Here is a 16086-nt window from a genome sequence, read left to right as displayed (position 1 = left end):
ACCATAATATTAGTTCTGCAGCTCCTAATAGTGTATTTGTTAGACTGTCAAAAAATAACAATGACATTTGTTTATGCATGACAACATACTGGAACAGATTAATCAGAAAGGAGGCATTTTCAAACTTGTGTTGGATATACATCTAATCCAGTGGCGGCTCCTGAAAAAATTCTCAGGGGGGGCAATTTTTCTGATGATTTAGGTGACCTACACACATTTTAAAAAAGATATGTCCAGCAACAACATGAAGACAGGGGCAGCATATAAGTCAATACCAGAAGCATTTATTGACTGATCTCAAAAGTGTTGGCTTACCAGGGTTGGTGGAGCCCTCAGTTTCATCTTTGCCTCGCAAAGCTAACTCAAACACTCCGCAAAACTTCACACACTGGATTAGCCGGCTGAGGATGTGGCGGTTCTTGCTAACCTCATCGTTGTGGCGGCGGACAGCTAGCCTGTATCCCTCATCCAGTTGAGTGGCAATGTTCACTCTCCCCAAAGCAGACAATCTCAAACAGCTATCCATGTGGGTCTTTGACAGCTCATGTTTCTTAATCTTTCCTGAAAGATGGTGCATGTCCGTTACACACCAGTCGCTGTCCAAGCGGTGCTGTCTGCCGTGCCGCCTTCAGGGTGAAAGAGTAAGCAGGGGGTAGCAGAAGACTGCATTAGCTACATCGCAGCCTGCTAGCCAGGTTTTTCGTTCGTACCAATTTTTGGAAAATCCTCGGGTGTAGGACTTTCCCCCTTTAGTAGAAACCTGTTGAATTATTAAATTTGGTCTGGGAGGTCCTAATTGTTTCGTTGCCAATTTATCTTGATTTGTTCGCCGACAAAAAAGTAACTTATTTCAAAGAGACAATCGAGTTGCACTGAACGCTATAGCCATCTTGACAGTAGTACGTGAATTGATTGACGCTGCTACCCGCTCTTTTCTTAGTTACGTTCATGGTTATGTTACGTATGACGAAAGCGCGTAAGTGCAAGCCCTCAGAAACCCATAGAGATTGTATTGAAAGCTCTGATATTTGAAAAAAATAGATTTTACATGGGAGTCTATGAGAGGCTTCTGGGGCGATTTTCAACCTGACTGAAATCGCCCCAAAAGGGGGGGGGGGCCATTTGAAGCACGACTTTAGCCTGATTGGACATTTAGTGGCAGATCAGACGTCTAGATTAGAACACTGATAACTACTGTTGCCGTGATATAATTGATTAGAAAAAAAATCCCTTCCTTTTCCCGTTTGGCAGTGCGTCGCCCATATCGCCCTAATGAACACACCGCCCCTGATCTAATCTTTAATTACAATCGCAGAGCAAATTTGGCCATTTGATCCCATGCTCAAAACTCAGAGACAGGTTGGGTACACTGGAGAACAAAGAAACAGCATTTGGTTAAAATACAGGAGTCGACCTGGCCAAGGCTTTCGACTCTGTCAACCACCGCATTCTTATTGGCAGACTAAATAGCCTTGGTTTCTCAAATGACTGCCTTACCTGGTTCACCAACTACTTTTCAGATAGAGTTCAATGTGTCAAATCGGAGGGCCTGTTGTCTGGACCTATGGCAGTCTCTATGGGGGTGCCACAGGGTTCAATTCTCAGGCCGACTCTTTTCTCTGTGTATATCAATGATGTCGCTCTTGCTGCTGGTGACTCTCAGATCCACCTCTACGCAGATGACACCATTTTGTATAAATCTGGCCCTTCATTGGACACTGTTAACAAACCTCCAAACGAGCTTCAATGCCATAAAACACTCCTTCCGTAGCCTCCAACTGCTCTTAAACACTAGTAAAACTAAATGCATGCTCTTCAATCGAACGCTGATGGCACCCGCCCACCCGACTAGAATCACTACTCTCAGCGGGTCTGACCTAGAGTATGTGGACAATTACAAATACCTAGGTGTCTGGCTAGACTGTAAACTATCCTTCCAGACTCTCAATAAGCATCTCCAATCCAAAGTTAAATCTAGAATCGGCTTCCTATTTCGCAACAAAGCCTCCTTCACTCATGCTGCCAAACATGCCCTTGTTAAACTGACTATCCTACCGATCCTTGACTTCGGCGATGTCATTTACAAAATAGCCTCCAACACTCTACTCAGCAAATTGGATGTAGTCTTTCACAGTGCCATCCGTTTTGTGACCTGTACGCTCGTTTGCTGGTCCTCACTACATATTCGTCGCCAAACCCACTGCTAGGCAAATCCCCGCCTTATCTTAGCTCATTGGTCACCATAGCAACACCCACTCGTAGTATGCGCTCCAGCAGGTATATCTCACTGGTCATCCCCAAAGCAACACCTCCTTTGGCCACCATTCCTTCCAGTTCTCTGCTGCCAATGACTGGAACGAACTGCAAAAATCTCTGAAGCTGGAGACTTATCTCCCTCACTAACCTTAAGCATCAGTTGTCAGAGCACCTTACCGATCACTGCACCTGTACACAGCCCATCTGAAATTAGCCCACCCAACTACCTCATCCCCATATTGTTATTTATTTTGCTAATTTGCACCCCAGTATCTCTATTTGCATATCATCTCTTGCACATCTATCATTCTAGTGTTAATACTAAATTGTAATTATTTTGCACTATGGCCTATTTATTGCCTTACCTCCATAACTTGCTACATTTGCACACACTGTATATATATTTTCTGTTGTATTTTTGACTTTGTTTTGTTTACCCCATATGTAACTGTGTTTTATTTTTATGTATCGCATTGCTTTGCTTTATCTTGGCCAGGTCGCAGTTGTAAATGAGAACTTGTTCTCAACTGGCTTAAAGGTGAAATAAAAATAAAATAAAATGTCCACCATTTTGTCTGCCTCTGGGTTATGTACTGTACACTCCTTTGAGACCAATGATAAAGGCAATATTATACATAGTTTACAATTAAAGGTACATTTAACGTCCATAAACAACGTCCCTGGAATGTGAACCGGAATGATAGATGGCAACTATTCCCCTGGACGGACGGTACCATGAAACAGTATTGATTTACAAACTGAAAACTTTGTGTCCCTCCGCTCAGCCTCTATCTTATTTGATCTTGTTTTAGGTTCTCTAGATGAGAATATATTTGAGATAGGATCTCTATAATCCTGGACAAATACATGGAGTCCTTCTATGCTTGATATGAGATGGTAGTTGAGGTTTGGGTAGGGGAGACATCGCTTGATGTCAGAATAGTATGATGGACATTATCATGTGGATAGATAGTGAATAATTGTTTATTTGACAACTTGTGTCACAGCTCAGAGGATATGTCTAAGGTCAACAAGTACCCAAGGCCTATAGAGCTCTGCAAACGGACGGCATAGTGATGTAAGACCATGATAACTCTGTTGATATTTCAATGAATCCTTCAACGCTCCCCAAAGAACAACTATACATCCGTTGGCCTAGAGCATTGTTTCCTTGACTACAGTACACATTTTAGTTGTAGCCCTGGACTAACATACCTCATTCAACTCATTGAGGGCTTGATGATTAGATGACAAGTTGAATCGGGTGTGCTTGTCCAGGGTTACAATAAACATGTGTACTGTTGGGGGGTACTGGAGGACCAGGGTTGGGAAACACTGGCCTAGAGCATATCAAAACATTATCCCACAAACAATCTACAGGGAGAGGAAACTACAAATCGTCTGTACATCATTTCTGATAAACAAAGGTTGGGTTCATGATGGACATTATTTTGTATATTTTGTTTAAAGTTGCCGGAGCTATAGATACAAAACTGGGCTATTCACCATGCTGCTCAAGAAGGAATAATTGGGACTTCTAAATAACAGACTCTTCCTACCCTCTTCCTTGGCAGTATACAGAAATCTCCCAGTTGGTTATGAAACAAAAGCATTTTTTTTTTTTTTTTTTTCGTCATTTAGCAGAAGCTCTTATCCAGAGCGACTTACAGTTAGTGAGTGCATACATTTTCATACTGGCCCCCCGTGGGAAACGAACCCACAACCCTGGCGTTGCAAGCGCCATGCTCTACCAACTGAACTACAGGGGACTTCACCTCCCTCGGGGACAAAGTAGTTCCCATCATGTGATTCTTATGTTCCCCTTTGTTATTCTGACCTTAGTTGTGGAGCATGGTCAAAGAGCAAGTAATAATAGCCAACAGCTTTCCCCTTTAGAATCAGTGTTGAATGAAGAGCGATTTTCCGCACACTAGGTATCAATGCAAATCTTAATTGATTGTGCATTGATACTAAGTATGAAGAGGTTCGCTGTTCATTCATAATTTAATCATCCTGCTCCTTAGCAGCTGGAATGGGTGTTTGGTATATTTCCACACATCTAAACCCTTGAAATCAGTCACTTTGTTCTTTAGTTCGTCTTGAGTTTATCCTCTTTGTGAAGTGTGCTCAGCAGCTCCCCCTAGCTGCTGATCTTGGTCAGCATCTTGTTGATGGCCTGCTTGACGTGGGTGGTGGAACTACGGCGCCTGGCCTTGCCCTGGACCGCCTTGCGGCGCCTCAACTCGCGACACAGCTCATGGAATGCTTCCACCACCATGCCACCCTCGTCGGCGCACGCCGAGCACTCGTAGAAGGCGCACGCCATCTCGGCGGCCAGCCGCTCACCCTCCTCCGTGCCCACCTGTCGGGCATGGTCCAGGTCGGCCTTGTTGCCCACCAGAACCAACGGGACATTCTTGGGTTTCTTAACTTCCTCTAGGAGGCCCCGTAAAGGAGCCACTTCGTCGAAGCTGCCCCGGTCAGTGATGTCATAGACGATGACAAAGCCGTCGCCCCAGCGCATGTGGCTCTCCTTCTGCTGCGTGTCCTCCTGATGTAAAGATACAGGAGGGAAGGATGTTGTTAGCGACAATCTGTTGGCAACTAGCTAGCTAATTAGAATACTGTTGACCTTTGATGTTGACCAATAGGCCCACTTGTTGTCTGGCATATCCACAAGGCAAAGAAACAATAGTTCTCTGCTGGCCTTCATTGAACAAGTTTTCAGCTGCAAATTATTGACTGCACATGTTTGTATTGGATTCAAATGCTTTATTTCTCCTTTCTCAACATAACACTTGTTAAATCCCCCAGATTTGAACAGTCGGCTACCCTTCTGAACTATGTGCAAATTTCAGCAGCTGCTCCTGATTTCATCAAGTCGGAACAACCAGTCCTGTTGTAACAAAACATACTGGTCGTGTGATGAAAAAAATTAAGTCTTAAACTTGCGCAAGCAGGAGCCAGAGATATTCTTGACCTCAACTGCTATTGGCAATAACAACACTGTTACAATAACTGTTGCATAACTCACATTGAACACAGTGATACTTGACATCTATAACTGACCGACTTTTGAACTTATCTGATTTATGAGGTATAAAGATGCCTTCGGGGTCCAAGAAGAATCAAGAATCAAAGGCTTGATATGTACTCTCACCACTTTTAACGGCTTTGAAGAGCTCAAGAGCACGAAGAAACCTCAACTCTACACTGGCTCTCTGACAGAGAAAGACAGGTCTAGCAACGCTCGGTTAGGCCTTCACCTAAACTCTCACTCCCTGCACTCTCAAAATAGAATATCATGTAATGAGAGAAGGATGACTTGGCTGGACGTGTCACAGGGGAAATTAGCAGCAGGCAGAACACCTACGTACTAGCAGCAGCACATTTATCTTGGGATGGAAGACCTATGCTGCTGGGTTCTCTCCCAGATGGCTAGTATAATATGTTTAGCCAACGACTGATTAGAACAGCACAGAGCAACGCTAGCGAGGATTTGGTCTAGCGAGGACTGCTACTGCGAATATGCCCTGAGAAGTCGTCATTATACAGTAGGGTTGAATTGGGATTTTCAATTGACTATGAAGTATTCTTATTCTATTGCCAGACACGGTATAAATATTTCTCTACACAAACGTCTATGTTTTCTGTGCAAAGTTGCTGAAGCTCCTACCTGTCCGGCTGTGTCAAGGATCTCCATGGTCACAACCTCATCGTCTATGGTTGCTTGATGCCGATATGTTGATTCTGGAAAGAACAAAAATACTAAATGAAAATAAAATTAGAAGATGCTAACATGTTTATGTCTATCATGCACCGTTGAGCCCACCTGGTTGTTTAGGCAGTCAATGAACCTCATTAAGTTGAATTACCTCTGGTTTGCCTCAGGGCAGCTTGACCAATAGGATGAGAGGAGGTCAGGTCATACACACCTGGCTGAAGGACACAGGTGTGAACGCTGGCTATGACACTCTTTGTTTTACCTTGGTGAGGAGTCATTTACCGGAATTGCCCCTTGTAAAAAACCCATCTGTGTAAACTCACAGAAACTTCAGATCTCCATGTAAAGAGAGATTTCACTGCTGTCTCGACCGGAGAACATGGCATTATTATCAAGCCTATTGTGTTTGTAAATCTCATCTTTGGCTCAGTTTCAGATTGTGACTCAGTGTCTGTTCAAAACATGCTTTTTCAAGCACGGTGGGTGGCTACTATTCGAGACGGCGGGTGTCTGGACTTTAACCGTCAGCAACACCAGAACTCGCTGCTGGGGTGTTAGCTAGCTGTGCGTGTCGTCATCCCTACCACTACCCAGGTGGGATGTAAAACGCTGCGTGCGTGCGAGATGTCACAGAGTGCCGTGAGCGACTGCTAGGGTGTTGATTTACTGCCCTCTATAGCTGGGAGGATTTCACCTTTCTGAGGGGCGAAGCCAGGGTCTCACACGGAGTCTCACGCGACATCCCATTTCAGCTGCCACACATTCACACACGTGCAAGTGCACACCTGTACACACACACATACACGCAAGTACACCCCTCCACCACAAACACCTACTCTGTGTGTTTGGGTATTGACAGCAAGGACAGAAGGGCTTGTGGATGATCTAATGGTCCAACCTACATATCTGAAGATCTTAAGGAGGGCCAAATCCCCAGTCATTTTCCTAGCTAGCAAATAACTCATTTCCTAGCAAGAGGCTGTAGCCTCTAGCTGCTGTTGGTGTTATTTTAAAATGCGGAAAGAGAAAGTCTCATACCAGAATATTAACTGGAAACAACAACAGATCTGTCAATAGAAGCGTCTATCAGCCCCCATCTCAAGCTGTTTGTACTTGTTAACTACTACGCCTGTTAGAAATGTTTTTCTTGTTCCACTCACTTAACTCACTGGATTGCCAAACATCCATGATATGATTCAGCCAAGCAGCTGCTTTCCTATTTGTTTCAATCTGTGCTATTTATTACCCTTATTGTGCAATGTCATATGACCTCAATAAATTAGATTTCTAGTAGGTAGGCAGTAGCTTAGTGGTTAAGAGCGTTGTGCCAGTAACCGAAAGGTCGCTGGTTCTGATCCCCGAGCCGACTAGGTGACAAATCTGTCGATGTGCCCTTGAGCAAGGCACTTAACCCTAATTGCTCCTGTAAGTCGCTCTGGATAAGAGCGTCTGCTAAATGACTAAAAATAAATAATAAATAAAATAGTACTTATAGTAGTAGATTCCTCTGCCCCTTGTATTGAGGAGTGACTTGGTAAGAGTTAATTTCATGAGGTAAATAAGATTAGATCAGAGGGGGTATAAATTGTTGTTCACAGCTACTTTCGGCATATGCATGAACATAAAGGTAACCTTTTGTATTAATGACAAGCAAACGTACATAATTATACTGCTCACATGCTTCCTATTGAGTGACAATGAATGGAATTCTCTTATTCCTTTTCTACAGTACAGAGGAGATAATATTAGCGGTTGTGTGTGTTAGCTGGGCAGGGTGGAGTTGGATAAATAAATAGCTTACAATTTAACAATAACAGAGAACCACCAAATATGAAAAAACATAAATGCATTACTCTGTTTTTTAATTCTGAGGGGGAAAAGTCTCCTGACAAGACTGCCGCAATGAGAAGGGTGTGCCGCCATTGTCAGAATATTGGTGTCATGGCAACAAGCATGACAACGCTCCGGTCCAAAGCCAGGAAAATTCATTCACTGACATAGATTCTATGACTATGGGAAACAGGTACGCTTATACTGTATGTTTATGTATTTATATATTGAATTGTGTAAACTCCATCCAAAAAATGCTTTTCCTGATGTTAGTCACTGTAGCAGTCTTTTGTAATCATATTTAATTTATCCCCCTTGCACAGGTTAAATCCTAACTCCTAACCTCTGATAATACAGATCAGAATTGAGGGAACATTAAAAAAAAGAACAAGGTTTCAACAGCGATCATCATATTCCTACAGTTGAATTATGTAACAATATGATAAATGAAATGGTAAGCGCTCTGTTGTAAAACAGCTTCATTTTGCACGGCTGTCTAATTCCCCCCCAAGAATCTGATCAAACAAATTAGCAGATGGCGTCTCTTAGAAGTCAAGAGAAAGATGTGGTAGAGATTTCCTCTTATTATCATAGCTTTATCAAATCCATTTGTGTGTGCAGACTGTGCACCTACGCAAACGAAGTGCTTCTTGAATGTCAATCGAAACACATTGCTGTTAATTTCATTACAGGCATTTTGAGATTGACAGCCTGGGGGTGATTTAATCAGAGAGCTCCATTTTAGGGGTTATATCATCATATGATGAAATGTCTAATTTAGTAGACTACAAGGCACGTTATTAAAATCATATTAGTTTTCTGGACTCAAATAAACCACTGAAGTATACACACACTGGGTACTGTTCGCAAAAACATGATTAAATTGCTTCCAGACCCTGTTTTGAAACTTCATGAAATTAAGCTGTCCGGCGTTGTAATTCAATATTCTCCTCAACGTCCATGTTTCTTACAGAGCTGTGAGCTCTCCCTTTCTCCCTCTCTCCCTCCCTCCCTCCCCCCCTCCCCAACGCCTTCATCTTTCATTCAACCCTTGTGTGATGATGTCAGGAAATAAGCTGTGGTTGGTACTAGGCTCTTGAGCCTGCACCAAAAAGAGCACCACATTCAAACTGTCAATGGGAATCAGAGACTTGGCTTGCAGTGAGAAAAAAATATATAAATATCTGCAGGATCCAATTCCCTTTCCAGCTAATTGTTTGACAGCATGCTATAAGCATATCTTAGGCCATTGGTATTTGTAGGAGTATATGTATATATAGCATTCATAACATTGAAATGTCTGCATGCAATGAAGCTTAATGCCTATATCATGTTACTGCTCCCCCATGCCAACAGTTCGGTCTGTGCCATGGTGTTATTCAACTTCTAATGAGGCTGACTGTACGTAGCATGCCATCGAACCATGAACCGAACAACCCCAATATTGTTCTAGCTTCAAGCAAAACATGCCACAATAGGCTTTTCCTATCCAATGACAGGATGTAGGCCTACTACCAGAGGTGTGGACTCGAGTCATGTGACTTGGACTCGAGTCAGACTCGAGTCATGAATTTGATGACTTCAGACTCGACTCGACAAAATGTACAAAGACTTGCAACTCGACTTGGACTTTAACATCAATGACTCGTGACTTCACTTGGACTTGCGCCTTATGACTCGAGAAGACTTGCTAGTTCCCATGAAAACTGGGGAAAAATTTTTTCACACGGCCGCGCCGCTCTCCGTTTATCTGCATCTGTGAAAAAAATGTGCACCATCCACCTGTATGCATACAGAGAGCGCGCGCTGCCTGCACGTTATCCAATCACTGTAGTCCCACGTTGTTTTGATTCGACAGCATCTAAGCAGGCACATTGCAAGACAACCAATGAAGCACATCAAGCAACAACGCGCCAGTTGTCAAAATGATACCGAAGATAGTTTGGTTATAAAAATTACGAGGTAGTCGACAAAAAACGAGTTGCAATCTGCAAAACATGCGGATCGAAGATTACAGACGGAGCTGCCACAACGTCCAACTTTGTTCGACACCTGAAGTTGCACAAAGAAAGGTAAGTTTTGAACGAATGCTACGCACCTTATCGGATGTACTGTAACTTACTAGCTAGCTGCTGCATATTTACTGTATCAACGAGACAAACGCACGTCTCCCTTGCTGGTTCATGCTTACAAAAATATGGATTTTTGAACTGCTATTATATGGACATTCTAAAACGCTTTCGTGAAAAACGCTTAACGTTCTTTAATGTACTAAGACAGTGTTATTAAAAGACCAAACTCTGTAAATATCATATTAATAAAGTATACTATGTACAAAACATCAGATGAGCCCAGAATATGAACGCAAAACACGTTTAATAACACGTTGCGTTTTCCTCCCATAGAAAACTATTATAAGAAAAGGCTTAACGTGTCTTAATATACTGAGACAGTAATATTAAAAGACCAAACTATAAATATCATATTAATAAAGTATACTAAATGTACAAAACATCAGATGAGGCCAGAATATGAACGCAAACACGTTTAACAACACGTTAAGTGTTTTCCTCCCATAGAAAACCATTATAAGAAAAGGCTTAACATGTCTTATGTAGGCTACTATGTATTCTGGGCTCATCTGATGTTTTGTACATAGTATACTTTATTGATATGATATTTACTTAGTTTGGTCTTTTAATAACACTGTCTTAGTACATAAGACACGTTAAGCCTTTTCTTATAATGGTTTTCTATGGGAGGAAAACGCAACGTGTTATTAAACGTGTTTTGCTCATATTCTGGGCTCATCTGATGTTTTGTACATAGTATGCTTTATTAATATGATATTTGCAGAGTTTGGTCTTATAATATTACTGTCTTAGTATATTAAGCATTAAGCAACGTTAAGCGTTTTTCACGTTAAGCGTTTTAGAATTCAGTTTCAGAGTTGCTGGTGTGCTGCCTCATTGAGGTCGTTTATGTAATTTTGGTTAATCACAACTAAGCAGAACTGTCGCTGAAGACAAAATATCACAATTAAACAATGAATGCACCCCCTTTCACAACTCGGATGTAGTTGGTGCATCCCTAAACCCATCCAAGTACAACAGGAAACATAGTAAGACGTATACATTGTAAAGAGGAAAATGATAACACAGTCACAGTAGATCCACCATTAGCCTTCCCTTTTCATATCATGCCCAAACAGCAGACAGCGCATGGACAGAGTGCTACCGTAGTCTACAGTAGGTCTGTGAGGCAGCGCACCACTGGGATATATACAGTATATAATAAAATAATAACGATTATAGTAGTAATGTTCAGAGATGCAATAGATTATTATAGTGCAGTTCTTAACTAATGGGAATATTGTTTAGCTTATTTTTGGTTTAATTTGGTTTACTTTAGTTATTTAATTTATTCAATTATTTTGTTTTTCTATACTTTTCATGCCAACTTGCCATGGCCCCCCTAGAACCCCTCGCGGCACCCAAGGGTCCCCGTCCCCACTTTGAAAACCACTGCTATAAAGCATATGACTTCAGTTTCTTGAGGGAAAGGGCTTTCTTATGAATTTTGAAGCAGTGAAAATATTCTTAATATTGCATACACTGAAACTGAAATGTATTATCGTAAACCGTAGTGTACAATAGGCAATGAATATTAACACAACAACATTGATATGAGTAAAGAGTAGTTTCAAATACAACATGTGTGGCTGTAAAGGATTTTCTGACATCTGTTTCATATTCTTCTCTGTTACAGGTATGAAGAATACCAGATGAACAAAATCATCGTAGATGAACCACAACAGCCTTCAATCTCACAATTCCTTGACACTCGTGTAGGGCGTTACAGCCTGACCCACCCACAGCAGAAGGCCATCTCCAATGCGATACTGTCTGACTTGATTATTGATTGCAATTTCCCTCTGTCTATTGTGGAAAATAAGAGCTTTCGTCACTTTCTGGCTGTGCTGGACAGCAAGTATACCCCAGTATGTCGCCGAACGCTGACCACAAAAACAGAGAGCCTTGCTGAGGAGAGACGGTCAAAGTTAAAAACTCAATTGAGCAACACTGACCATGTTTCAGTCACTGTGGACATTTGGTCTGATCGAAAGATGAGGGGATTCCTTGGTGTCACTGTGCACTGGATGGAGCGAGATGCAGAGAGGGTACAGCTAAAGACTAATCTCTTGGCCTGCAACCGCTTCAAAGGCTCTCACACAGCAGAGCGAATCTGTGACCAATTTGAGGCAATATGTGATGAATACAACATCAAAGCTAAATTGGACTATATAATTAGTGACAATGCTGCTAACATGCGCAAGGCATTTACAGTCTGCTTCCCCAGCGAACAGGAGGAAGATGAAGATGCTGGAGATAATCTTGATGATCCTGAGCTATGGCATGACTTAACCCAAGAAGACCAGCAAACCGTCGATGCTGCTATGGCAAAGAAACAGCGCCTGCAGTGTTTTGCACACACATTGCAGCTGGTTGTGGGAGACGGTTTGAAAGAAACAAAAGCGGCATGTCCTTCTCTCTCCAAGTTATCAAAACTTAGCTCCCTGCTCCACACAAGCACAACGTTTAAAGACATCTTCGATGGTGAATTTGGGGAGCACAGAGGCATCCCTGCTGCAGTGAGCACGAGGTGGAATTCCACACTGCGGCAGGTAAAAGCAGTCCTTCATTGTGATCAGCAAAAGCTCTGCGCAGTTCTTGAGAAGGCCGGGCATAAAGAACTGTCATTCACACCACGAGAGTGGAATCTGCTGAAGGAGTTGGTGGACATCTTAAAACCGTTCGGAGAAGCAACTGATTTGACACAGGGGGAGAAAGTCATTACAATCAGTGCAGTTGTTCCATCCATCTTGTCCCTCAATCACCATCTTGAGAAGCTGAAGCCTCAAGTTCGTTTCCTGAGTGGCCTGGTCAGAGGTCTGCAGGCATCCCTGAAAAAAAAGATTTCTTGGGATCTTCATTAATGTAAAAATGGCCCAGTCTCAAGAAGGGATCACTGCCCCCTTTTCAGACACAGTCTACCTGAAAGCAGCTGCCTTGGATCCAGCCTTTTGTCTGCTGTGGATTGAGCCCCATGTGCTGGTCAACCGTGACATCAAGGCAGAGGTGGCACAACGAGTTAAAGGTAAATAGTATTGACTTGCAATGCAACTTAAATGCAACGTACAATAATTTGATCTTAATCTGATATAGGATCTAATGTGATATTAATCTGACTTTAACAATAATAAAAAATTTCAGTCTTGAACAGTATCATCAACATCAGAAATAAGGGCTCTTTTGTTTCTGCTGTTGTGACACGTTTTTATTTTTATTTTTAGAATTGATCCTGCAAGATGCTGCAGAGACAGAGCAGCCTGTGCCGGTGCCTGCTGAAGAAGAACTAGAGGACATGGAAGGAGAAGGGCTGTTTGCTGCATACCATAAGAGGCAGAAAAGGGATGTTGGGACCCCACCAGCAGTACAGCTAAGTCACTACATTGACATGGCAGAAGGACAGAATGCCCTTTTGTTCTGGGCACTGAACAGTAAGACTCTTCCTTCACTCTTTCAAGTAGCCATCCGAGTCTTGGCAGTGCCTGCTTCTAGTGCTCCAGTGGAGCGAAGTTTTCAGCCATGGTGGCATCATTCTGCGTCCCCATCGTGCACAAATGACTGACAGACTTTTGGCCAATTTGATCTTTTGCAAATGCAATGCAGTATAGGGGCCTCCCTCCACCTGTCCACAGCACGCATGCGCGCACACACACTCACTCTCTGCTCATCACCTGTCCACACAGCTCTCTCTCTCCTGTGGTAGGAGTTTCACATGGAGTAAGATCTGTTCATTTGCAGTGCAGGTTCCCACACTGTTTTTACTTCCAGAGCTTTGGTGTTTGTCCTTCCCCGTAAACCATTTTCTCTCTCTCTCTCTCTCTCTCTCTCTCTCTCTCTCTCTCTCTCTCTCTCTCTCTCTTTCTCTCTCTCTCTCTCTCTCTCTCTCTCTCTCTCTCTCTCTCTCTCTCTCTCCTCTCTCTCTCTCTCTCTCTCTCTCTCTCTCTCTCTCTCTCTCTCTCTCTCTCTCTCTCTCTCTCTCTCTCTCTCTCTCTCTCTCTCTCTCTCTCTCTCTCTCTCTCTCTCTCTCTCTCTCTCTCTCTCTCTCTCTCCTCTCTCTCTCTCTCTCTCTCTCTCTCTCTCTCTCTCTCTCGCATTGTTCTAGTGCAATATGCTGTTCAAATACAAGCATTTTTTTGTGAAAATTAAATGTTATGTTTTTTGCTGTATTTGATTAATGTTATTGTATAAAAAGGTTTAAATAAATACAAATCTTACAGACATACATGATTTGTATACATTTTATTTCTGTGGTAAGAGGACTTGAAATGACTCGAAACTAAAATGGTAGGACTTTGGACTCGACTTGAGACTTGATGGCTTTGACTTTTGACTCGACTTGGGACTTGCCTCATCTTTGACTCGACTTGACTCGGGACTCGAGGGCAAAGACTTGAGACTTACTTGTGACTTGCATAACAATGACTTTGTCCCACCTCTGCCTACTACACAAACCTCCCATTGCACGGTCGCTGTGGTCACCTAGCCTAAATATGAACCTGATTAGCCTGTGGCTACTATCAAATGCTACTGTTTACAGACCTAGACTGTACATCTTCTGTAGCCTTCCTGCAGTGAGTGAATTCCCTTAGATTAGCACTTACATTCTGCACACTGCAATGGGCACACCTTGACTTAGCCATAGTCAAACACATTTCTCTGGAAAAGTGTAAAACCGACAACTGGCGTGACTGAATGATGCTTCGCCCTTAAACCTTAAACTTAAGGCATCGCCTCTCTCCCTGTCTCATAATCACATAGCATTCATAGCATGTTAAATCACCGACCAGGCTTGTGATGTAGTTTTGCTTAAAAGGTCAGGCCTGACCTAAAAGGCATTTTGTCAGGAATTGAATCTGTATGATGTGTGGAGGAGCTATGGAGGAAATATACTATGGAGCAGTGGCGGCTCCTGAAAAAATTCTCAGGAGGGGCAATTTTTCTGATGATTTAGGTGACCTACACACATTTAAAAAAAGATATGTCCAGCAACAACATGAAGACAGGGGCAGCATATAAGTCAATACCAGAAGCATTTATTGACTGATCTCAAAAGTGTTGGCTTACCAGGGTTGGTGGAGCCCTCAGTTTCATCTTTGCCTCGCAAAGCTAACTCAAACACTCCGCAAAACTTCACACACTGGATTAGCCGGCTGAGGATGTGGCGGTTCTTGCTAATGTTGTAGTAAATATATTTGTTATAGTGAATATGGAATATGATATGTTGAGTAAAATGTTGTGCTAAGATCTATTTAGGTCAGGAGCTGGTTATAAGTTATGTTCCTATCCAATAACAATGGACAAAAGGGTCCTATCTTGTCAGCCTTGTCAGCAGGTGGCCAAGGACAACACCCACGCCATAGGCCTCTCAGTTCTTCCAACTCACGAGTTCTTGCTCTGAGGACACACACACACACAAACACACACACACACACACATCATCACTGTTAAACACACACACACACACACATCATCACTGTTAAACACACACACACACACACACACACACACAAAAATCCCCTCTCTTAGGCTGAACATTTGAAGACAGAGAACCCGACTCAGAGCCAATGCAACAGTGACAGTAGCCTGGAGGGGACCTCGCCCAACTCATTACATTTTACATTTTAGTCATTTAGCAGACGCTCTTAACCAGAGCGACTTACAGGAGCAATTAGGGTTAAGTGCCTTGCTCAAGGGCACATTAACGTCATTTAGCAGACGCTCTTAGCCAGAGCGACTCACAAATTGGTGCGTTCACCCTATAGCCAGTGGGATAACCACTTTACAATTTGGGGGGGTTAGAAGGAATACTTTATCCTATCCCAGGTATTCCTTAAAGAGGTGGGGTTTCAAATGTCTCCGGAAGGTGGTGAGTGACTCCGCTGTCCTGGCGTCGTGAGGGAGCTTGTTCCACCATTGGGGTGCCAGAGCAGCGAACAGTTTTGACTGGGCTGAGCAGGAACTATGCTTCCGCAGAGGAAGGGGAGCCAGCAGGCCAGAGGTGGATGAACGCAATGTCCTCGTTTGGGTGTAGGGACTGATCAGAGCCTGAAGGTACAGAGGTGCCGTTCCCCTCACTGCTCCATAGGCAAGCACCATGGTCTTGTAGCGGATGCGAGCTTCAACTGGAAGCCAGTGGAGTGTGCGGAG

The 16086-nt window shown here is 43.0% G+C and overlaps 1 protein-coding gene across 1 annotated transcript in view; it reads right to left on the bottom strand.

The window, feature by feature from the left end:
- Positions 1–4076: 4076 nt before the first annotated feature.
- The window catches only part of LOC121546265 (ras-related and estrogen-regulated growth inhibitor), a 47173-nt gene continuing 35163 nt past the window's right edge, over positions 4077–16086 (bottom strand). Inside the window, exons 4-5 of the mRNA XM_041857432.1 lie at positions 5933–6006; positions 4077–4807 (exon numbers count right to left, since the gene is read on the bottom strand). Coding sequence (XP_041713366.1) covers positions 4397–4807; positions 5933–6006 — 485 coding nt within the window. The 3' untranslated portion in view covers positions 4077–4396. The remainder of the gene's footprint in view (positions 4808–5932; positions 6007–16086) is intronic.

Source organism: Coregonus clupeaformis, unplaced genomic scaffold (genome assembly GCF_020615455.1).
Source record: "Coregonus clupeaformis isolate EN_2021a unplaced genomic scaffold, ASM2061545v1 scaf0013, whole genome shotgun sequence".
Taxonomy (NCBI): Eukaryota; Metazoa; Chordata; class Actinopteri; order Salmoniformes; family Salmonidae; genus Coregonus; species Coregonus clupeaformis.
The sequence above is the reverse complement of the archived record's forward strand: the minus strand, read 5'-3'. Positions and strand labels throughout refer to the sequence as shown.